The sequence below is a fragment of the Schistocerca nitens genome, chromosome 3 (assembly GCF_023898315.1).
Source record: "Schistocerca nitens isolate TAMUIC-IGC-003100 chromosome 3, iqSchNite1.1, whole genome shotgun sequence".
Classification (NCBI taxonomy): domain Eukaryota; kingdom Metazoa; phylum Arthropoda; class Insecta; order Orthoptera; family Acrididae; genus Schistocerca; species Schistocerca nitens.
The window spans coordinates 832,998,460-833,023,395 of record NC_064616.1 but is presented as its reverse complement, the minus strand read 5'-3'; the positions used below and the strand labels follow the sequence as shown (position 1 = coordinate 833,023,395).

At 43.0% G+C, this 24,936-nt stretch overlaps 1 protein-coding gene across 1 annotated transcript in view; it reads left to right on the top strand.

Annotated features, from left to right (window-relative positions):
* The window catches only part of LOC126249443 (uncharacterized), a 163,967-nt gene that overhangs the window by 90,506 nt on the left and 48,525 nt on the right, over nt 1-24,936 (top strand). Inside the window, exons 4-8 of the mRNA XM_049951097.1 lie at nt 6,856-7,010; nt 7,090-7,219; nt 7,728-7,906; nt 16,266-16,419; nt 24,217-24,347. Coding sequence (XP_049807054.1) covers nt 6,856-7,010; nt 7,090-7,219; nt 7,728-7,906; nt 16,266-16,419; nt 24,217-24,347 — 749 coding nt within the window. The remainder of the gene's footprint in view (nt 1-6,855; nt 7,011-7,089; nt 7,220-7,727; nt 7,907-16,265; nt 16,420-24,216; nt 24,348-24,936) is intronic.

Below are 24,936 nucleotides of genomic sequence, written 5' to 3'. Positions count from 1 at the left end.
TACAGTTTTGTTCCCATTGCCCTTTTTTTTCTTTTTTTGGTGTTTTTAGTCCCCCTTTTTGAGCCTTGATCCCACTTCTTCTAAATTTTCTTTCCGTAGCGTGAGCTGTTTGGAGACGAAATTGCTCCCTAGCTGTTTGGGGATGAACTTGCTCCCTAGCATCTGTGGTGTGAGTACCTCTTCCCTCTTCCTTCCCCCTTCCTGCCCCCTCTTCCTTCCCTGTCATAGCCCACCTCTGCCCTGCTAGATTACCAACACGTGTAGCCAGTCTGTGTGGTAGGGCTGTTATATAGCCATCGGGCTGAGCCACCTGACAACCTAGGGATCACACTTAAGATACCAGAGCTGTTTCCTCTCAATGTATGCCCAGGAGTGGTTGCTTGTCATTCTGGAGCATTGCAACTCCTGGAAATGGCTGTCCTGTCAGACAGCCCTTGCTGTGGCTGGGTGGCACCCATGGGGAGAGCCCCTGATCAGAGTAGGTTGTATCAGGGTGGATACTTTGTGTATGAAATGTATCAAGCTCTAAAAAAAGGGGCTGTTCTTCTATGGCCATATCCCTAGTTGCTAATGGATTATTTAATGCTGTTTCTTATGACCTTGCGGCCTTCCTTTCACTGGCTACACTCTAGGAGGAGAGCCAAGCTCGCCAGCTTGGGGTGAAACACTTTCCCAACTACCTGGTCTGTACTAGCACTGACAGGAACACATTTATCACCACAATACTGTTGTTTGTTGAGGAGAATATCGAGGAAGAGTTCAGCAAATGGAGTCTCTCAGTAAGATGAGTGAAGTGGACACCCACTCAATGAGGGGAGCCCATGTGTTCAGACACTGGTGTGTGTTGTCATGACTGTCACTCTCCACACTCACCAGATTTCCTGGCTATAAGAAGGAGAGAGAGGTACAGGAATAGAAATCTCTTGATTGTTTATCTCACACTGAAGGTCATCAGAAATACGAGAGACTTCAACCTGTCTCGATGGCTTCTACCTTTGCCACTGTTATGTCCTTTCTCCCTCCTCCCTCTTCCTTACCTCAGTCCTCCCCCCCCTCCCTCCCCTCCCCGACCGGAGAGTGTCCTCCTTCTTCGGCCCCCACCAGTGATGGGGCTTCCTCTTGGTATCCCTCCCCCACATCCCTCAGGCCAGAGGCCTGCCAGTGCACCTCAGCCACGGGACACGTAGTCTGTGTGCCCAAAAGTCCACCCGCTCTCTTTCAGTTCCAGATCTTGCAGAAGCCAGTTCTACCTCCATGTCCTTCCCCCGCCCCCCCCCCCCCCCCCGACCTATGAAAGAAAAGAAGAAAACAAACCCTCCCCCCGTGCCACTGTAGGTGATCTCTCCCTCCTTACAACCTGATTCTAACTTCTTATTTAGGGATGTCACCGTGTCGTCATTGGTGATGGATGGTGACCTGCAACATGATTGGCTCCAGCCCATTTGCCTCAGATTTGGATACCTGCTCCATGCTTATTCAGTGGAGCTGTAATGGGTACTACAGTCACCTCCCAGAGTTGCAATCCGTTATTGCCTTTTACTCAGCAGCTTGTGTTGTTCTCCAGGAATCTCTTCCTGATGCTCACTCACTGACCTTTTTTGGGTTTTGTGCTTTTTGTCAGAATCGGTCTTTGCACATTGGTCCATTCTGACGTTGTTAGTATTTGGATCCAACTTCATACCACATTGGAAGCAGTCGGTGTCCAGGTTCACTTGGGCTCTGAAGTCATGGTTTGCAATCCCTCCCTCCCTCCCTCCCTCCCTCTCGATGGGTCACCTACACCGGCTGCCCTAACTACCCTTTTTCAGTCACCCCCCTCTCCCTTCTGCCTGCTTAGGGATTTTAATGTCCATAACCTTTGTGGGGCAGTGCTTCTTTGTCTAGTTGGGGGGCTAGTCATTGACCAATTTCTTGTGGACTACGACCTATGCCTTCTTTTTGATGATTCCCCTACTCATTTGAGTGCTTTTTTCTTTGCCTTACACTAGTTGCCACATGATGACTGCTGTGATAGTGGCCACTTCCCATTGATTATCTTGTTCCTTTTCTGCCTTATAAGAAAGGAAAGAAGATACAAGAGTACAAGTCCCTGGATCGTTTATCTTACACTGAGGCCCATCAGAAATATGACAGACTTCATCCTGTGTCGATGACTGACTTTTACCTTTGTTACATCCATTTCCTGTCCTCCCTCTTCCTTACCCCAGTACTGTCCCCCCTCTGCTCTCCTCTCCCCCTCCTCCTTGCAGTTCCCACGCCCACCCCTCCAGGGTGTCGCTCCCCCTTCTTTGGCATCCACCGGTGATGGGGCTCACTCCTGGGACCCCTCTGCCCGGTGTCACGGCCAAGAGACACACAATCTGAGTCCCCCAAGGTCCCCTCCCCTGTCGGTTCCACATCTAGCAAAAGCCTTCTCTGTCCTCCTTGAGCTAGGAAAGAAAAGCAGAGGCACAAGTCCCAGGATAAGCCCCTCCCCCATGGTCCCAGAGGCACCATCTCCCCCATTGCAACCAGAGTCTGACTTCTTATTTATGGACGTAACCCATCCTTGTTGGTGATGGATGGTGACCCTGTGGTGTGATTGCCTCCAGCCTGTTCTCTTCCCATGTGGTACATGCTTTGTGCTTCTTCAATGGAACTGTGATTGATACTACTGTCACCTCCTAGAGTTGCAGTCACCTATTGCCTTTTACTCAGCAGCTTGTGTCTCATTTTACTGATATTAACTCACCGACCCTTCATGGGTTACATGCTTTATCGGAACTGGGTCGGCACTTTGAGGGCTTATAATGGCGTTTGCACATTGGTTCATGTGGATATTGTTACTACATGGATCCCACTTTATACCACATTGAAAGCAGTAGCTGTCCAGGTCCACTTGGACTCTGTGGTCATGGTTTGCATTCTCTGTCTCCATCCTAACAGGCCAACTACATCTGCTGTCCTCACCGCCCTCCTTCAGTGACTCCCTTCCTGCTCCTCAAAGTTTTTAATTCCCATCACCAGTTTCTTGTGAACCACAACCTATCCCTTCTTAATGATGGTTTCCCCTCTTCATTTCAGTTCCACATATGGCACTTCTCTGCCATTCATATCCTGCTCTCTCCCCTCCCCTCCCCTCCCCTCCCCTTCTTCCTTCCTTACACTCGTCACCACATGATGACCTCTGTGATCATGACAAATTTCTTTTGATTCTCTCATTCCCTTCCCACCTCCTGATGACCACATTAGCCCACTGGGCTTTCCATCATGCTGGTCAGCCTCTATATATGTCCCAGGTCATGTTTATACCTTCTTTGTCAGGTTGTACTGACGAAGTTGTCCATGATCTGTCTGATAAGATAATCCACACATTAATCAAACAAACCAAATGGGTGTGTTGGGACTGCTTTGCGTCCTCTCTAGGTTCTTTTCTCCCTTTGTCATAGGTGTGGGCTACACTTCACGCCCTCAAAGGTGGACGGTGGCGGTCTTCCTCGCCCTTCCATGTGGACTTTGTACAGATCTATCAGTTCTCGTGGAACATCTCACGACCAATTTTGTGCCTGCATCAGTGTCGACCTCCTATCCAGCTGCCTTCCTCCTCTGGAAACAGCAGGCTGAAGCTTCCCACATGTTTTTCGTCCCTTACAGGTGGAATCAGACAGTGAAGCATCTACTGAATGGGAGCTTCTTCTGGCACTCTCCTCCTTCCACGATTCAGCTCCTAGCCCCGATTCCATCCATATCCAATTGCTTTAATACATCTATCCTCCACAATGACAATATGTCCTTCAGGTGTTTAACGTCTCTGGCTCCAAAGCATTTTCCCCTCTCAATGAAGGGGCAGTATTGTGGTTACTGCCCATAAGCTCAGCAAGGATTCATTGTTCCTTGATAATCACTGGCCAATCAGCCTGACCAATATCCCCTGCAAGTTACTAGAATGATGGTGGCTTGTCAGCACAACTGGGTCTTTGAATCTTGGGATCTTTTACCGGTGCAGCTTTTGGAAGACAGTGTCCAATGTATCATCTGCTTTGATTGGAAACTGCAGTTCGGCAGGCCTTTTCTCTGTGTTGCCATTTTGTTGCAGTTTCCTTTGATGATCATCTCACTCATTAAACATTCTTCATTCACCTGAGTCTTGTTATGTACGGACACAACGAGAGGCTTTCAGGCTTTTGCTGTCACCCTTTGGTCTTTCCAATCCGCGACCTTCATGCTGATCATGGTGATTCTGCTTGTTCGGTTGATTTCCTTTGGATTCCTGGCCACGTAGGTATTCCTCTAATGAACTTGCTGATCATCTGGCTGGGGTGGTGGCCAGCTAATCTCTGACCAGTTCTCTGTGACCCCTTTGGGGTCAGAGTAGTGGCATTATATCAAATCCCTTTTTATGCTGAATTGTGGGCTGGCTCTTAGGAGCCCCCCCCCCCCCTTTCCATTAAACTTCATGCAATCAAGGAGACTCCCACCATGTGGCGTTCTTCCCCCTGCCTCATCCAGCGGGACTCAACAATCCTCTGCTGTCTTTGTATTGACCACCTAAGGTGACCCACGTTTTTTTCCTCTGCAATGAGCTGCCTCCCCCCACCCCCCTATTTAGATGCAGGGCTCTCCTCATGGTGATCCATATTTTGCCCCACCTTCCTGGTCTCAGGTGGTAGCAGTCAACCCTTGAATTGTTACGTCTGTTCTCGGTTTTCTTTGCAAAAGTGGTTTGTACTCTCAGAAATAAGTCCTTGATTTTATTCTGGAATTGGAGTCCATCAGTTAGTGTAAGCACTGGTTAAGGAGGCCTTGACTGTGCCTGTATACTGGCCAGATTCTGCCTGCCTTTTCCCTCCACTTTGTTCGGTCTGTCATGCAGTTTTGTTTCTCCTTCTCTTGTGTCTTCTTCCCCTGGTGTTGTCCTCACTGTCATGATCATGGTATGGTGTGGGGATTGGGATGGGTTGGTGGCAATGCTGGTGCTCCAATGTGGGTAGTGTCTCTGGGGCACCACTGTTCTCCCAGTTTCTTCCCACCCACTCTCCTGTTCTTTCCTTTTCCTGCTGCCCTGTTGTTCTGTTTACCAGTTTGCCAGCTTGCTTTCCCTTCCCCCTTAACTGAACTGTGCTCTTCGTGTTGTTCCTCCCTTGACTTCTGCCGCCTTAGATCATGGGACCGATGATTTCGCTGTTTGGTCCCCTTCCCGAACCAACCAAACCAACCATCCCACCCACCCTCCAGTTTCCAGTTGAGATGAAGGCCACGCATTGTGGCATGCTGTGACACATTAACCTTTAATTTTAATTCTTTAAATAATATATGGAATGATGGCTAATATCCTGACCCTTTGAGGAAATAGACAATGATTCCACTTATTGAACTGAGGAAGGAGCAAACACACCATAGCAGCAGATGTAGTGTTGCTCTTACAAGCTGTGCAGGAAAGAAGTAATAGTAAGTGATCTCAACTTCCACCTTATCTGGACACTCGAATCTAGAAACCATATAAATTTCTTCCATAGTAGGTGCATACAATATAATTGTACTCTCGATAAAGTTACCATACTGGAGACAGCTATATCGAAGGCATTCCTACATAATTTCTCACTCTTTCACAGGAATTTCCTTTACGGTTATCACAGGCTTCATATTGATGTCTTCGTGGTTAGGGATAGGTGCTGTGCTGCTTAGATGACTGATCATCTGACTATTATGTTGCAGTGTCTTAGTTTGATATTCATTGATTGAGGTTTTGAGGTGGACATTTTTCATCAAGCTTAGTATGCCCTATCTAGTTAGATTTTCCTTTATTAGAGAGCTACCATGTCACTGACCTCCATTCTACAAGGTACTTCACAGCTTTGGATATGTTGGTGTGCTTGGTAGTGCTGACACATCATTCTAGGGATATTTTTAACCGTGATAATGAATTTGGTCTTCCCGATGTTGTTCAATAAACATGTATTCTTTGCTGTTAAATGCAGTGCTTGGAGTTGTATAGAAGCCTCTTGCATGTCATTTGCAGTTAAGTCGGAGCATCAGCAAAAGCCAGGGGTGGAATTCCCTTAAGTTGTCTGCTTTGATTCTCATCCTTAATCCTGTGTTCACCACTATAGATCTGGTCTATTCCCAGATGATTTTTTTTTTTCCAGGACAGGTGCTGCAAGACAGTATAAGATATCGAGCGCACACGGAAAACAGCAAAAATAATCAGTCTATATTCATCAACCACTTAAAGAACAATAACTACAATGCAGAATGAATGGAGTTAGCGATGGAAAATTTTACACAAAATGCCTAAAGGTTTAACAGTGAACATATTTGAAGAGAGAGAAATCGACATACACAGTACAGAGCCTTGATGGCCCCTTGGATGAACAGATTGATGGACACACATAACTACCCACAGACACACAGATTGATGGACACACATAACTACCCACAGACACACAGATTGCAAAGATTATATATAGAGCCTGACATGATAACATAGCAACTGTGACCATACAGCATCTTTTGCCAACTGTAACAACTGTCAAGTTTGGCAATAATATGTCAGATTATAAAAATTACAAGAAAGGACAATTAACAACTGGAGCAATCCATAAAACAGTTTATGTCAGTCCAAAACGTATACCACGTTGTAATAAAATACAGAGTGACAGTGTTTCATTAATTGCTGACATGATAACTAGGTATGACCCACATATACTCCATTTTTACTGTACTTAAATCGCAAGCAGCATCTATAGATAGATGATGTAGCCTAAAACTGGTAACACTTTTCATAGACTGTGATTGTGTTTGAAATAAAAATCTTAAATACAGTCTTTCTAAATATGTTGTATGTTTTTGCACATGCATTTGCATTTTCTGTTGTAGGCGTGATGTGCACATATTCCAGCAAATTGGGAAACCACCAATACCTCTTACAAAACATGGTTATCAGGAACAAATTGTTTTATGTTATTCATCAGAAACACATTATGATTCTGTGTACCTGAATTCCTATATTAATAATGCTGGATTTTGCCAGTGTAAGTATTTCAACAAATTAAAACATAAATAAATAATCTTACATTAAAAGCAGTGCTTATAGGTTTGTTCTCTTTCCAGCAATTGTTTATACAATACTCTATTCCAATGTTTTTTTGATGAATGATGTAAGCACTGCTGTAGAAATAATGTTACGGAAGTCAGTGACTGCAAAGAAAAAAAATTTTGCGGATTTTGAGGACACAGAGAGGTGAGTTAGTACCATCTGTTAGTGTACCCTTACTTTCAGAATTTAACTACTATATTTATTCAACTGAATCTGAAAGTTGTGAAATGTGTAAACCATGACCAAAATTACCCAGAGGAATTAACAAATCATTAATGAGGGAATTTTTTCTTTCATTTTTTGCATAGCCTTAGAATTGAGCACTGTTAAATTGAATTTTTATTCTTATTTTCACTCTACTACTTCACTAACTTCATTCCCCTTCATTGTTCCCTTTCATTTACCAATTTACACTATGAGAAAGTAACATATGGAAGTATTGGTGCATTCTTTGAATTTAAGTGTAATTTTGAATTTAAGTGTAATTTTGAATTTTAAGTGTAATACTGCACAACATGAGAGTGGTTAGTCAGCAGAGGTACAAGAAGTTTCCAGGTCTACTTTAATGATATCCTTGGTGTAATTTTACTGTGATCTGTCTTCCTCAATAACTTTCATGGCACAATTATTACATGCACTTTTCTTTTTCCAGTCTTAATGTGTTTACAAATTCACCAAAACCGGAGACTATTGAAAATGATGAATTGCTTAGCAACATGAAATATTTAATTGCATGTGGACTAGTTCCATTTCCGTACAAGGTTGCTAAGGCATTAGATGCAAATATATACAGAAATGTAGAATTTGATGCCTGGAGTGATATGAAAAGAGGTAATGTTAGTGTTGGAGTGTTGGAAATTGTTTCCTTGCAGTAGAGAACTAAGCAAATTAATTACTAAATAAAAGCATTAATTTGTTGGTAACTATTATCAGTGTCTGTTTTTAAAAACTTATAACTGGAAACTACAATATTCTAACCTACCTTTCAAGTTCTCTTCTTTTCCCAGTGCAGCTCCTAAAATCTCTGAACATGTTTCCAGGCACCAATGACTGCAAAGTGCTGATCTCCTAATTCCAGTATCTATGGTTCTCAAATAGGTATTCAAACTGTCCTCTTTCATTGTCAGTGTTTCCTTGATCTCAGAATGACATTGTATTTGTTTTCTTCTTATAAACCTCCACGTCATTGCTACTCATGTCTGCTTGCCATTTTCAGCATTATATGCTTGTTGCACCTGAAAATGTCACTCAGTTATGCATATGGAATAAGTGGCGATTTCACGATGGCATCAGATAACTTGCACGAGAACCATTCCTCAACTGTACTCCGTTAAAACTACTGTCACGACTTTTTTCAAAATCTTTGACTTGCTTATTTAGCTGGAGCAGCCAAGTCCCCACTTTTCACTTTTTACCATTTTACATGTTTCTCTCATAAATTGATGATCCAGTAGTTTAGTCCCTTTAAACACATCATGATCAACTATATTGTGATTAAAATTACTTGATAGTTGACATCTGTCACTTGCCGCTACAGTGTTGTCACATTGGCTACCGACAACCGCTCTCTCTACAGCCACAAGCGAATAGTAAAACTGAAAACGTTTCAAATACAGTGGGGAAAATGTTTATTCATTACATAAATAGTAGCCACAATATTTGAGACATCTTTCTATGATTTGTTGTGGCTGTGTGCGACTTGAAAATCCACAAAAATGTCGGCTTACTCTGTAAGAGTTTGTCTAGAGCCAAAAATGCTCTCCCCTTTTGAATTAGGCCAACCTACTCTGTGTGATGATGTATCTTTTGTTAGAGATTTTGTTGCAAGGTTACAAAATATGTCATCTGATTAAAAAAGATGAATACAAGGGCCCTAGAAAGATAAGCAATTCCGCCCCTCTGTTTTGGGTGCCTTCCTAAGTACTATTTCGGGCAGTTGGCGATGTTACCTAATCCTTATGTGCAAAAACGGAAAACTAAAATTTATTTTGCTTCACCAGGGACATTATCAGTTAGTAAAGATGACATTCTCTAGTTAATGTCAAGCTACAACTCCCGACCCGAAGCGCAGTTGTGCATCGGGGAAGAATTTTACCATTCCAGCGTGAACCATAAGCACTGTCTAAATTACTGGCAGTCCCTTGTGGAGAAATAATGGAAGTGGTTGAAGATAGATAAACGTATAACTAAGCAAGTGTCTGCAGTTATTCAGGTGCGTCCACATGCCTTGAGGCCACGAGGTGGCTTTACGAACTAGTGTTGGTTGGTTTTATGAGAAAGGCTCAAGAAAAATATTCTTGTTTAGCTAGTAAGTGAAAACAATTTTCAGGTGAAATTTATTTGCAATGCTAGTTGACTCATAGCAGGTCTAATTTAGTTTAGAAGAAAAACAGCAATGCTACATGTGCATGCGCATCAGACTTTGGCATTTAAGTTTTAGGTTCAAGAGTTTTTATAAAGGATGTTTTCTTTGTCGGTTGAATTATTTAAAATGCCCCCACAAAACAAATACCTGCTGTCATGCAAGTACACATTGTTAAATGTGTGACAGAGTTCCTCAGGGAGGTTATTAAAAGTGAAACCAGATTCTTTCAAAATATAGCATTACACTAGATATTCTCAGTACCAAAACCAGCAGTTATCATTTGTGCACCTATTACTAACTAGATCACTTTGGCAATGCACAGAACTAGAAGGGCAGAGAGTGCTTATAAATGGTACACGATGTGACATCTTGGGATGTGTCTTCTGGTTACGTGCCACTATCACCAGAACCACACCCTAAACAACTTACTCATTAATCTACCTGCTGGACCTATACTTTGGGATCCTGCCAAACTAAAGCCACTTAAATGGCACAATAGACCTAACCCTTCTGTTTTACTTGGACCAGATGATAGCAGCGCAAAATGGTCACATGACTATGGAACTTGTTCTCAATCGTATCAAGAAATATCAAACCAAACACTGCCATCACATCACCACCATAGTAATTAGCACACCAACTTCCTGCATAATTCTAATAATAATAAGTATTGTGTACTGCCACCTCAGATGTAGAATCACCCAAAACCCACCTTTCTTCAACTTGTGGGTTCGTAGCAGATATTTCAGGACCAGTGAAGAAGTGACTCAACCACAGTAAGTGAAGTTAAATTGTGAAAATGGGGAAAAACATAAGTGGACCTAGAAATATGTGCTTAAGCATCACAAGAATGAGATACTGTACATAATGTAATATGAAAAGGCAGTAAGGACAACAAACGGGAAAAGTTCCGAAAAAGTGTTACACTCTGATCTTGTGCAGTAGAATGTAAAGTGTAGAAATGATGGTGGGGGAAAAAACAGTGTCTCTGTTTCAACCACACTCTTGAGCAGTGAACGGGGGCTGGATTAATGTAAGGAGGGAGGAAATGCAGCAGCCTAAAAATCTAGCAGCATGGAAAGCAGCCCAGAACCAAAATGAGGTATCAGCTACAATTAGCCAGACAGTGCACCCACTGATGCTGAAATTCAGCAGCCAGTCACTTGGGAGAGGAACAACACTTCAGAATCTTTGACAATTTCACTGGCTGCTGTATAACAACAGTCGGACACCGGTTGTCGACCTCCACTCCAAAGGTTTCCAGGTGACACAGAAGCATGACTTTTCTGCAAACTCGGCACTGGGTCACAATATTTAAACCCTCAGTAGAAACCAGCTCTGCAGATGACAACCAGTTAGATCTGTGACATTTAATCAGTGCCAGTCATTATCATACAGCTACATTTGCTATCTCGTGCCGTGAAGCAATGACCACTGTCTAACTGCTTGAGCTTCAGCCTTTACCACCTGCCACCACCTCCACAGTCCAGATCAAGCCATGAGTTCCTGCCAGCTCAGCAATGGCTACTGTGTGCTGCTGCCCTCCAGCCTGCAGCTATGTTTTCATCACCCAGGTAGTCCTGCTGTAAATGTGTCACTTGTACGAAAATGTTTATGTTGGTGTGTTTCAAGTGCAGCACATCTTTGGAATGTCTGCCAAATGAAATAGTCACAAGCACAAGTATAACTTTAAAAAAGTCATTAAGAGTAAAGATATTGAAGGTGTCACAGAAATTTAAAAAAAATGCACTAAATAAAATTTCCTTCTTACAAAATGTGGTATCACAAGCATACATCCTCACCATCAGAGCTCAATTGATGGAGAGTAGCCATTACATAACCTAGCTACCAAAATATGCAGCCAGGTGGCATGGTTATATGGGTACAGTATCATTACTAGAATCCACAGAAATAAATGAGCATCTTGATAACAAAATAGTACTGGAAATTTGTAAGAAAATGGGAACAAAGATCTGTATGTAAAATTAAATAAAATACTTCAAAATTGTATATGAAAAAGTATGTTAATGCATCACATGGTTCATTTTAGGCTGGAAGGGAAGGGGAAGGATGAATAACAGGAAAGGGGGAGAGGGAGGAAGGAGGAGCATACTGGGGCAGTGACAAACCAATCGCAATTCATACAAAGAACCAAAATCCATAAAGCAACAAAATCATCCTAAGTGCTCAATGAAATACACATCCAAGTAGCCTGGTGGTTAAGGACAGACATCAGGGATGGGGAGAAGCATGTTTATTATGTAAATGGTGCCACTACACTGACAGTATATTTATACACCAATTTATACACCACTGAATTAATTAGTAATCTAGCAAACACTGTTAGATCAACAAAGTAAACTTACTTAGGATTATATTGTTCGCTTTACATGCTTTGGTCATTTGTATTAATTGTGATGGTTTGTTTCTGCCCCAATATGCTGCCCCCCCCCCCCCCCCCCGGTCCCCCCACCAACACCCCCTTCAACCGCTCTTTCCTTATCCTGTTGTCTTTTCTTCTTATTCCTTCCCTACAAGCCCTAAATGAACTATGTGATGCAGTAATTCGGTTTTGTATAAATAATTTAGGATTATTGTATTTAGTGTTACATATACATATTCATTCCCATTTCTTTACAAATTTACAATACTATTTAGTTTTCAAGTTGTTAATTTATCTCCGTGGATGCAAATAGTGCCACTGCAGCCATACAGCTATTCCCCATGGTGGCATATGTGGGTAGCTAGATTTTGTAACAGTTGAATCTCCATCAGTTGAGTACTGATGGTGAAGATGTAGGCTTGCAACATCATATTTTGGATGAAGGCCAATTTCTTTTGGTATGATTATGTTTGAATATTTGTGTAATGCCTTTAATATCTTTGCTCTTAATGACCTGTTAGCTATGCTTGTGCTTATGTCTTTGTATTTCATTTGACAGATGTTCTGAAGTTAGGCTGCATCTGAAACGCCTCAGTATAAAAATTCTTGTTCAAATGACCAGTTCATTTCAAGTAACCCATTTGTCAGTGACATAAGAAGTGCTCTGAATTTTAGGAAGTGCATAACAAAGTGTAGAGATATAGACAGAGATGCTGTCTGAAAAATGTTTGGCTGTTAATGTGCAAAGCCTTAAATAACTACAGTTGCACAAGATAATATAAAGATCGCTAAAAAAGAACCAAATAATTTCTGGTCATCGCCGCAATCTGTGCTGTATGCGGGCTGGTGTAGCAGTTAACATTGCTGGCTAGTGTGTTGTGGGCAGCACTTCAAACCCAACTATGCGAAATTATTTCTTATTAGCATTAAGTACAAGGGTAATCCCAAAAGTAAGGTCTCTTATTTTTTATAAGTACATAGACCTGTTTATTTCTACAATGGTTTACATCAGTTTACAGCTTGAACATTTAGCTCTTTTTTGACATAATCACCATTTCTGTTGATGCATTTTTGTAGACACTGTGGCAGTTTTTGTATGCCCGTGCCATACCAGCTCGATGCCATGCTGTTCAGGAAGTTATGAACCTCTTCTTTTACCTCGTCATCAGAGCTGAATCGCCAGTGGGTACCAGTAGGAGGAGAGTGTGTCTTTAACAGGTCCAGCATGATTGTATTTGGGAGTGAGGCAAAAGATAAGGTGTTTGGAAAGGACTGATAATTGGGTGGGATGAAGACTTTGCAGGAAATGTTTATTACTGTGGTTCTGTTCTAGTTAGGTTCTCCATTCTGTGTGGTGGTGGGAGGGAGATTTTGAAGGTGTGGTAAATGTAGGTCTGCAAAGCATGGTTTGTTGACTTTGATGGGATGTGAGGCAGGTATGGAGGCTCTTGTCTGAGGTGGTGGATAGTGGTAGTCCAAGATGGGGGTACGAGGTGGATAGGTTTGAGAGTTTTTTGAGGTGGCATTGTTCATGCTGCTCTAGTTCTTGGAAGGCAAGAGTATCAGTATGGGAGATGAGATGTAGGCATTTGTGACTGCAGAACAGGTGAATTCTATGACTGGGGAGGAGGTATTGGAAGGTGGTTTGGGCCTGATTTATATAGTTTTACAGGACTCAGTTGGTGAGGGTTATAGACTGACAATTTGAACAGATAGAGGTCATTGTTGAAGGATTTGCAACCATAGGTGGGTAATTTGATATTAAGGCTATATGGGGGGGGGGGGGGGGTGCTTCATGTGCTAGGCAATACTGCAGGAACAATATGTGGGGGCTGGATTTGGGATACAGATACGGAAACTTTTCTGTATTGGTAAAAGTGGTAGGAGTAGGGATCCATTATGATTTGGGGGACAACAAAATGCATAAAGGTATGGAGAACAAAATTATAACAAATATGGGGTGGAAGAAGTATGGGGAGAAAATTCCTCAACATGGAAACTAGCTATACATTCATTTAAAGAACCACAATCCACCACCTAAAAACTGATCTTGGCCTAATAATCATTCTTGCCGACAAAGACTTCACCAGTGTGGTTTTGAACTGCAAGGATTTTCTTGTGAAGGGACTCCACCAGCTATCAGATTCTTCCACCTGCAAACCCTGCCACAGTGACACTATTTCTCAAATCATTAGGCCTATCCCAGAACCTCTCCTTAGAGTCCCCCCCCTTCCCCCCTCCCCCCTTCCCCCCTCCCCCCTTCCCCCCTCCCCCCTTCCCCCCTCCCCCCTTCCCCCATCCCCCTTCCCCCCTCCCCCTGCAGTCCTACCTTCTATGTGCTTTCTGAAGTTAATAAACCCAACTGTGCCTCCACTGATAGAATCTCTGCTGTAGCGGATAAACACCTTCAGCCTCTTACTCGTAACTTACCCATAACTTACCCATAAGTCACCAATCATTTCCTCCACTCTCTCTCCTCAGTTCCTCTTCTTCTACCACATGGTACCAGCTCGTCGCTGTTGATGCCACCACCTCCTACACTAATATACCCAAAATGCCCATGGTGTTGCCACTATCGAACACTACATTGTACTATGCCCAGATAACTCCAAACCTGCAGCCTCCTTCCCAGTCACCATGACTAGCTATATCCTCACCCACAGTTACTTCTCCGTAAAGGCATCACCTACAAACAAATCCATGGTACAGCAGTTGGCACCTGTATGGCGCCAATCTTTCCATGGGCCATCTAGAGGAATCCTTCCTAACCACCCAGAATCCCAAACCCCTCATCTGGTTCTGGTTCATTGTTGATATCTTTGTGATCTGGACTGAGGGTAATGACACACTCTATCCATTTTCCTCAAGAACTTACACACCTTCTCCCCAGTTCACTTCACCTGGTCGTCCTCAACACAACAAGCTATCTATCCCTATGTTGACTTCAACCTCAAGGATGGCTATATCTCCGTCCATATCAAACCTACCAACCCCCAGCAAAGTGTCCACTTGGACAGCTGCCACCCATTCCATACCAAGAAATCCCATCCATACGTCCTAGCCACCAGTGTTCGTAACACCTGTAGTGAAGAGCAGTCCTTCTCCAAATATACTAAGGGTCTCACTGAGGCCTTCACAAACAAAAATTACATACCCAGCCTTGTACAGAATCAGATCTCCAATGATTTGTCTCTCTAGTCATCTACCACCTCCCGCACACCCATTGTCCAGCCAGAGGAGCACTGCCCTTGTAACTCAGAACCACCGAGGACTGGAGCAACCGAATCACGTTCTCTGCCAGGGTTTCAGCTACCTCTGTACCCTGCAATGAGGAATATCCCACCCATCACCCTTCCCTCCCTTCCCCTCCCAGAGTGGTATTCTGCTGACCACTGAACCTACACATTATGCTTGTCCATCACTACTCTAACTTTGCTTCCAACCCTTTGCCTCATAGCTCATGTCCCTTAAATAGACATAGCTGCAAAACTTGTCCCATACATCCTCCTCCTCCTACCACCACCACCACCACCACCACCACCACCAGTCTGGTCATAGGCATCCCTTATCCAGTCAAAGGCAGGGCTACTTCTGAAAGCAATTGTGTGAACTACAAACTAAGCTGCAATTGCTGCGCTGCTTTCTACATAGGCATGACAACCAATAAGGTGTTGTCCACATGAATGACCCCCGACAAACTATGGCCAAGAGTTAGTGGGACCAGCAAGTTGCTGAACGTGCTGGCTAACACAATGTGCTTCACTTAAACTTCTTCACAGCCAGTGCAATCCGGGTCCTTCCTACCAGTACAAACTTTCCTGAATTGTGTCGATTAGGATTTTACCTGCAATATGTCTTATGTTCCCTTACTCACATGATCTCGACCTTCTCTAGTTCCTCTGTCACCCACCTATCCCCTTTGCTGCTCCCATCCTGCACCGACGCACCCACCAGTCTTTTAGTCTTTTTCCTTTTCTCTACGTCTCCGCTTTCCTGCTCCATTCCCTAACCCCCCCCCCCTTCCCTTCACTTAAACTTCCCAACTGCACTTAGCAGCCCTACTATGTCCCTCCCAACATCCTTGAAAAAACAACATGCATTATGCATTGTAGTCCTACTGCGAGATTAGTTTTTGTCATATAGCTATTATCAGTGCAATGGAGTAAGCTTGTGCCACTCAACTCCCAAAAATCAGACACTTTTGCTTTATTCGCAAGTTGAATAATTATTTTTTGTAGCTCTCAGTTTTCAACAGCAGATTCTACATTTGTATGTAGCCTCTTGTTTCTTTCCCCTCTCTCTTGGCAGTTTTTTTTTAAATTTAAGTAAATGGAGTTTGATGTTCGAATGAAAGTCCATTCAGTCCTTGTATTTTTGAACTTGATTATGTTACTGAATGTGAGACTTAGCTGTTTTTATGTTGGTTTTTCTTTTTCTGTTAGACAAAAAATATGGAATTCTTCAAGGAAATGAACTTGGTGAAGGCGTCAGGTGCTTGGTGAAACTTAACCCAGAAAAACTATTTTATGCTTACATACAACATATGGAACCAGATGAGGGACCAGTTGTTGTGTATGTGGAAGATCTTGCAAAAATGTAAGTGTGAATGCCGGTATAATACCCCAAACAAATGTAAGGTAGGTAAATGGGTAAATTGAGATACTAGACCTGCATACAAGAAGATACTTATGTAATTTATAATTGCTTAGAATATCTTCAAAAAAATAACATTTTGCAAGAATGTGTAAACAATTGCTACTGTAGCCACAGCTGTTGAAATATGTGCTAATATCCTGTTTTCAAAGTACATTGTGGACATTCTGCAATAATTGTGGGTTATTGTAGGTACCACAGTTAATTTTGATGGTCATCACTGGGTACAATAGTTTGGTTCAACACACAGTTCAGTGGATACTCATAGGAACATATGAATGTGGGGGGGGTTGTACAAAATGAATTTATCATCATTATCTTGCCTAAAACAGCTTGCCAATTAAACAATGCAGAAGAGATGCAGTGCAAAACCTAAGATGTCGTTGATGCAATATTAAATGGCATTTTACTCTATCATCCTACAATAACTTACTTTTGTTTCAGGTGTTCAGTAATAAAATACTATTTACAACCACATTGTTTTTTTATTTTTTTATTTTTATTTATTTATTTTTTAATATTATTATTAAAACTCCTTTCTCGAGAACAACATTGCAGTTAACAGCAGTAGTACATGTGCTTTAGGTGACAACTTCCTTAATCCAATGTATGTTTCCTGGCAGCCAGTAAAAACCCTTTACAACAAAATTTTCATCAAAGACTGCAAAAGTGGTTACTCTATGTAAATTATGTTTCAGGTAAATTGTAGTTGAGGTAAGAGCAATGTATTCCTGTATATGGAATATTAATGATAGTTTTTGTGGTCCAAAGACAGTTTTACACCTGCAGAGCTCAAAATGAGGAAGTGAATATGTATATATGTGAAATGAGTGGAAAATATAGTGCAAAAACATACCTTGTTATAAAACATAATGTAACTGTATACATCAAAACAGGACATCATGGTAAACAAAAGGGATTCCTGGGAAAGAGAGAAAAAGAATTTGGTGTCTGCTGCTTACTATTAAATCTTTACACGAATACTGCCATCCCTCCCTTCTCAGTACACAAGAGTGCTGCTTCTTCTTTCCTGAAGTTTTGGTAGTGTATTAATAATATTGGAAAAGATATCACCTTCACATAAGTATGTGATTAAGAAATGGCATTGAAACTTTAATAGCCTGTTGGGGCAGCCATTGAAGAACGGGGTACAACCACTTACAGATTGGGCTGGGAAGGGGGGATCAGAAAGAGCCAATGGCAGCAGCAGAAAAATTGGCTCACCTCCAGGATAGTGTCCTGGCTCCCCTCTTATTCAGCATGTATACCAATGACCAACCAACACCAAATTAAATGACCTATTTCCTGTGACGATCTGCTCATTGCAACTTGGGGAAAGTTTTGAGGAGGTAGAACAAAACGTAAGCATCATGTCAGAATATTATCGCAAAAAATTCCATCGAACCAAATCCCTCGGACACAATTCAGCACCTTCAATCTTCACCCAAAACAAGCAAATCAAATGCTAAACGTAACTTGGAATGACATCGCTCTGTTACACACAGGTAAACTTACATATGTGAGTGTGATACTGGACTGGTCATTGACTTACAAACATCTCTGTAAGAAGACCCACCAGAAAGTAGCAAGAAATAACATGCTGAAAAAAATATCGAGTGGCAAATGGGGAGCAAGATCAAAGGTTCTGCAAAGCACAGTCAGGCACTGTGCTCTTCCATGACAGTGTGTGCTTGCCCAGTGTGATCCAGATTTGTTCACAGGAAAAAAAAAGGCCAGTGTAAGCATATATGAGACATGCTGACTAATAACTAGCTTTATAAATTATATTAAGTGCCTGGATTAGAGATCCCAACTCACGAAGGCTGCTCACAAACACATTGAGAAGATTAAGTATACCTTTAATTAGTGTCACGCCTTGTTTGATGCTTCCAGTGGGTATGAAAGACTGAACCAATAACTTGCTAAACTTCGAAAAGACTACTCCACAGTACAGAAGATACAGAGTGGCAAGAGCTTGAGATGGAAGATTTGGAATCGCATCAGAGTGGGCACAGCACAAGTGAGGGCAAACTTGATCAACTGGGGCCTTATAGATGATAATGATGAGAGATGTGATTGTAGCGAATATCAGGACATGAAGCATCTGATGACACTGTGCCAGTAAGTGTACCCCCCAATTAATTATAGTAGGGAACCAGCGAAGCCTGATTTTGTGCTGCAAAAATCTTTATCTTCAGACATGAAAAAGTAAAAAAAAAGTATCTCAAGGATGCTGGTGATTTATGATGTAGGGCACTAAACAGTATCTCAGGAAGGAATTTGAAGAATTTAACTCTGGGTAGGAGCATGTTGGGGAACTGTGGATAAAGCTTAGGATGGTAATTGACAAAGCGCTGAGAATGGTGTACATATTAAAGATCTTGATTGGAGGGACTCGCTATGATATACAGTCACTGTAAGGAGACTGTTAAAGAAATGGTGAATACTGCACAATAAGTGAAAATAAAACATATATCTACAGATAGATAAATGCTAATTACAACACATTAGGTTCGAATCCTGCCTCGGGCATGGATGTGTGTGATGTCCTTAGGTTAGTTAGGTTTAAGTAGTTCTATGTTCTAGGGGACTGATGACCACAGATGTTTAGTCCCATAGTGCTCAGAGCCATTTGAACCATTTATAACACATTTGGCTGTCAAAATGGCTCTGTGTGAATCTTTAAATGACTACTGTAGCAGATTATTATTGAAAGAGATTTCACAAAACGCAAAGAAATTCTGTCCAAGTACTAGCTGTTGGTGTCACCAAAATTAGTGCCACAGAAATTCGTGAATAGTGTTTCTTCAAAACAGAGGCCATGGTTTTTTGGCTGAAATTCGAGATTTTAATTTTTTGGTAGATGGGGAATTGGTGTGACACCACTTTAGGGACTGTCTTTTTGTCTCAAGTGTGTAATGAGCAAGCCATGTTTCATCTCCAGTCCTTATAGAGCTCCTAAAATCTTCTTCCAGTTCAAGTCCCTTAAGAAACTCACTGGTGCTATTTACTCAATTTTTTCCTGTGCTGGTTTATCAGCTATTTTGGGAACCATCTTGCACACTGTTTCTGGTATCCCAATGTTTCTGTGAGTGTCCCGTGTAAGTTCCAGAGAGTTGTGAAACTATTGCAGAAATTTCATCCACTGTCAGTCAGTGGTTTTTGCGGATAGTTTTTGCACCTATAAATCAGTCGAAATGGAAGGTCTCCCTTCCTCTGTTCATCATGAACATTTGTTCTGCTTTGACCAAACTCCCTACACAACTTAAACACGCATCCTGTTCATAACATCTTCATCATAAACCGTTTTGATCCATGTAGAAGTTTTGGTAGGTGTTATTACTTCCATGAGTAGGAAGCAGATCACAGCACATAGCATGCACCTAGTGGGATTTCTTACCAGCATCTTTCCGCAACTGGACACAATAATGTAAGTTTACATACTACTGTGTTCCTGTGATGATTGCCCTAGACAGGAGATCCTCCTTTACCACACATTGTTTCCAACCCTCAAAAAACAAACTACCACAGTGTGTTATGGTCACAGTAAACTTACTTTCTGAAAATGGCTCATATTACAGCCCTTTATTTACCATTACTGTACGGATTATAAACACAGAATTTGACGAATTATATCACACAAATAGGCATTTGAACTGTCTTCTCTGCACACAAATGCAATGGGAAGAAAGGGAATCAGGACTCTGGGCAATGGCCATCCTGCCAGATGGCCTTCGCTGCGGCTGGGTGGTGCCTGTGGGGAGGTTCCCTGGTTGAAGTTGGTGGCATCAAGGTGGATGACACGTGATGAAGCATTGCACATCATCCATCCTTTGCTGGTGGTCAGACACTAGCGTTCATGGGCTCAGTTCAAACTACAGAAGTACGACCCCAAATCGTTCTCCTCCCTGGCCACACCATGGGAGGAATGTTAGGCTAAGGATGGCAGTGGCTCTTATTCGCCCTGGTACCTTGTATGTTCAAGAGCTGATCTCCCCTCTAGATATCACCCCCATTCCTCTCACGCGTAGTGTATGTAAGGTTTTGGAGCGTATGGTGAATTGCCGTTTAGCCTGGTGGCTGGAGTCCCGCAGTCTTTTAACACCTGCCCAATGCTGTTTCCGAAAGCATTGTTCTGCAGTTGACCCTCTTGTTGCTTTCTCCACTTATATCATGAACAATTTTCTCCGGAAACGCCAAACAGTAGCAATATTTTTTGATCTGGAGAGAGCATACGATACCTGTTGGAGGACAGGCATCCTCCGCACACTGTTCTCTTGGGGCTTTCGAGGTCGGCTGCCCCTTTTTCTTCGTGAATTTATGGCAGAGCACACATTTCAAGTGCGGGTGAACACTACTCTCTCCCGTACTTTCTCCCAAGAAAACGGGGTACCCCAGGGCTCCGTGCTAAGTGTTTTACTGTTTGCCATTGCCATAAATCCAGTTATGGATTGTCTCCTTCCTGATGTCTCGGGCTCCCTCTTTGTGGACGATTTTACGATCTTCTACAGCTCTCAACCGGCTTCCGCTTTTCTCCCAGTAAGACAGTTTGTGTTAATTTTTGGCGTCGTATGGGGTTTCTTCTGCCTTCCTTACATCTAGGGCCTGTCAACCTTCCGTTCGCGGACATCACTAAATTCTTGGGTCTTATGCTTGACAGAAAACTGTGCTAGTCCTCCCACGTTTCCTATCTTTCGGCTCGCTGTCTGTGATCCCTCAGCACCCTCAGTGTCCTGAATGGCACTTCCTGAGGAGCGGACCGAGTGGTCCTTCTCCGCCTCTATTGCGCCTTAGTGCATTTGAAATTGGACTATGCAAGCATGGTTTACTCCTCTGCTCGGCCATCTATTCTTTGGCGTCTCGACTCTATCCACCACCGTGGATTACGTTTAGTGTCTGGAGCTTTCTACACCAGCCCTGTGGAAAGCCTTTATGCTGAGACTGCTGAACGTCCGCTGTCCAATTGGTGAGCTGTCCTTCTGAGTCGTTATGCTAGCCATCTGTCTTCCATGCCTGCAAATCTGGCCCATAACATTTTTTTTGATGCCTCCTTGGATTTAGGGTATGCTGGCCACCCTTCCTCCCTACTACCACCGGGAGTCCGCTTCCATCAACTGCTCCATTCTCTTTCCTTCCACTTTCCTAAAACTTTCTTGACAACTTGAGGTACAGCACCGCCTTGGCTCAGGCCCCGGACCTGCCTACTTTGTCAGTTTCCCAAGGATGGTACCCCCTTCTCTTGTTTATCGTCGGGCATTTGCTGCTCTCTGCGCACCGACCAGTGTTCGGTTTACACTGCGGAGCTTTACGCTGTTCTCCAGGCTGTCCAATACAACCGTCGCCATCGGTGGATACAGTATGTTATCTGCTCAGACTCTCTCAGCTATCTCCTCAGTCTCAAAGCTCTCTACCCTGTCCATCCTCTGGTCCACCGGATTCAGGACTGCCTCCACTTGCTCCACTTGGGGCATCTCTGTGGCATTCCTCTGGATCCCAGGACATGTTGATATCTGTGGAAATGAGGTGGCCGATATAGCGGCCAAGGCTGCAGTCTCTCTTCTTCGGCCAGCTATTCGCATGATTCCCTTCACCGATCTATGGAGTGTTTTATGTCGTCGTGTTGCTCTTTTATGGCACGCACATTGGTCGACACTTCTCAATAATAAATTGCGTGACGTGAAAGCTCTTCCCTGTGCTTTGACCTCTTCCTCCCGAACTCGTCGTCGGGAGGAGGTAATTTTAACTAGACTCTGGATAGAGCACTGTCTTTTTAGCCATCGACATCTTTTAAGCGGTGATCCTCCCCCACTCTGTCCCCACTGCTCTCAACTATGGACGGTGGGACACCTCTTAGTTGAGTGCACCTATTTTACTCCGTTATGCGCCCATCTACAGCTGTCGCCTGATATTTCTTCCATTTTAGCAGATGACACGCGATCAGTCGATCGCGTTCTCGAGTTCATTAGTGCCAGTGAGATGACGTCAGTAATTTGAAGCTCTTTTTGGGGACAAAAAACCCCCTTCTGTAGTGGTTTTTTAAGCTTTTCTTCTGTTTTTGGTTTCCCCACTTTTTTGAATTTTGCTCCCATTGCTGCTGGTTTCCAGTTTCGTTTTTTTAGCTTTTCGTAAGTCACAGACCGGGCGCTAATGACTGTAGCATTTTTGCGCCCTAAAGCCATAAAAAAAAAAGCTTTTTCCAGGCAGCAACACCTGGTTGCCTTCGTTTTTGATTTACGAATAGCGTGTGACATGACCTGATGACAGTATATCCTTGCCACATCATAAGAGTGGGGGTCCCGATTTTTATCCAAAATTTCCTGTGGCTTCGTACTTTCCGTATCCATGTTGGTGCCTCCAATAGTTCCTTTCCCATATACTAGATAATGGGGTTCCAAAAGGCTCTGTATTTAGTGTCTCTATTTTTAGTGGCCATTAACGGTCTAGCAGCAGCTGTAGGGCCGTCCGTCTCTCCGCTTCTGTATGCAAACAACTTCTGCATTTCGTACTGCGCCATCAGTACTGGTGTTGCTGAGCGGTGCCTGCAAGGCGCCATCCACAAGGCGCACTCATGGGCTCTAGCCCACGGTTTCCAGTTTTCGGCCGCACAGTCACGTGTCATGCATTTCTGTCGGCGTCGTGCCGTTTTTTGGGAATCAGAACTTTACCATAATGATGATCCACTTACTGTAGTGGAGACATATCGACTTTTAGGACTGGTTTTCGACGCCCAATTGAGTTGGCTTCCTCACCTTCGTCAGCTTAAGTGGAAGTGCTGGCAGTACCTCAATGCTCCCTGCTGCCTGAGCTACAATAACTGGGGTGCAGATTGCTCAACGCTGCTCTAGCTCTGGTTTATCGTTTGACAGCGCGTTTACTCTACCCAGTGCACCACTGTGGCGTTTGCCTAGTGACAGGGGCTTTCAGGATGAGTCCAGTGGCCAGTGTCCTGGTAGACACCAGAGCCCCTCCATTGCAGGGGTCCCACCCCCCCACCTCTCTCCCGGCGCCACCACCTCTCTCCCGGCGCCACCACCTCTCTCCCGGCGCCACCACCTCTCTCCCGGCGCCACCACCTCTCTCCCGGCGCCACCACCTCTCTCCCGGCGCCACCACCTCTCTCCCGGCGCCACCACCTCTCTCCCGGCGCCACCACCTCTCTCCCGGCGCCACCACCTCTCTCCCGGCGCCACCACCTCTCTCCCGGCGCGCCCCCCCCCCACATCTCCCCCCGCGCCCCCCCACCACCTCTCTCCCCGCCGACGCCCCCCTCCCTCCAACACACACTATTTTGATAATTTACAATAGTAGATAACTCATTACAATAATGATCATTTGTAAATGAATGCTCAAAACATCCTAACATCCTTTTCAACACCATGCACATAAGTTGAATAGAATTTCTTCAACTAATACACATGATGGACAACACAATATAAAAAATCCAACATGATTCCCAAATTCTTATTGGCAATCATGTAAATATCATGTATTGTACAAAGTTTTCTTTCTTAAAAGTGAAATTGTGCTAAAACAAAAAAGTACGTAGTGTTTCTTTGACGTGTCTGCATTCCTGCCTAGTTTCATCAGGATGGTTTATTTACACCTGGGAATGTTCCCTTGTTAGTCACATGTTACGCATTTCAACCATTTGCCACATAAAATGATCTGCAAGACACTTAAGAGTGTGTGAATGTTTTGCTGCATTTAACCATGCTGAAATTAGAATTTTTCTAATTTCAGGTGTACAGTTGAATACAGTCAACTGGAACCCTTGCCAAAAAATGAAAGGCCTCCGTTGCCTCAACCAACTCGCCGAATTCGTGTAAGAAATGTTTTGCAGAAATTAGCATTAAATGCTGCTTATGATTTTGGTATGTATACTTCATAACCCTGTTATTGAACATGTAGTTGATGTAAATTAGCAAATGAGAGATGGAAGTTTAACCTGCAAAAAGTAATAAGTAAAAGTCTGTCTCTAAACTACAAAGTAACTGTGCTGTGGCTAGTGATACATTAATTTTTTTTATTATTATTTATTTGTTTTATTATTATTTATTTGTTTTATTATTATCTATTTGTTTTATTATTATCTATTTGTTTTATTTATTGAGTAACCTACATGTCTCTAACAGATAACTAACCACAGTTGCAATCTAGATCACATTTTCCAAGAGGATACCAATAGATGGAATGTGAGAATCTGATAAAGGGACGACATTTGACAGTGACATGATTTCTGATATATTGATGATCTATGACTCAATTGGAGTGAGGCATAAAGATCGCTATCAGCAAATATACGTTTGTAGTAGCAAGTTGTAGTAGGAATGTAGTCAACAGATAAACAGAGGAATGAAGACTCCAATCAAACTGCCATCAGTTTTCACAAAGCACTAATGCCCCACTAACTTCATGTATTCTTCAGTTCCTGAGTGAGTTTGCTGTCAAAACACTGTAATC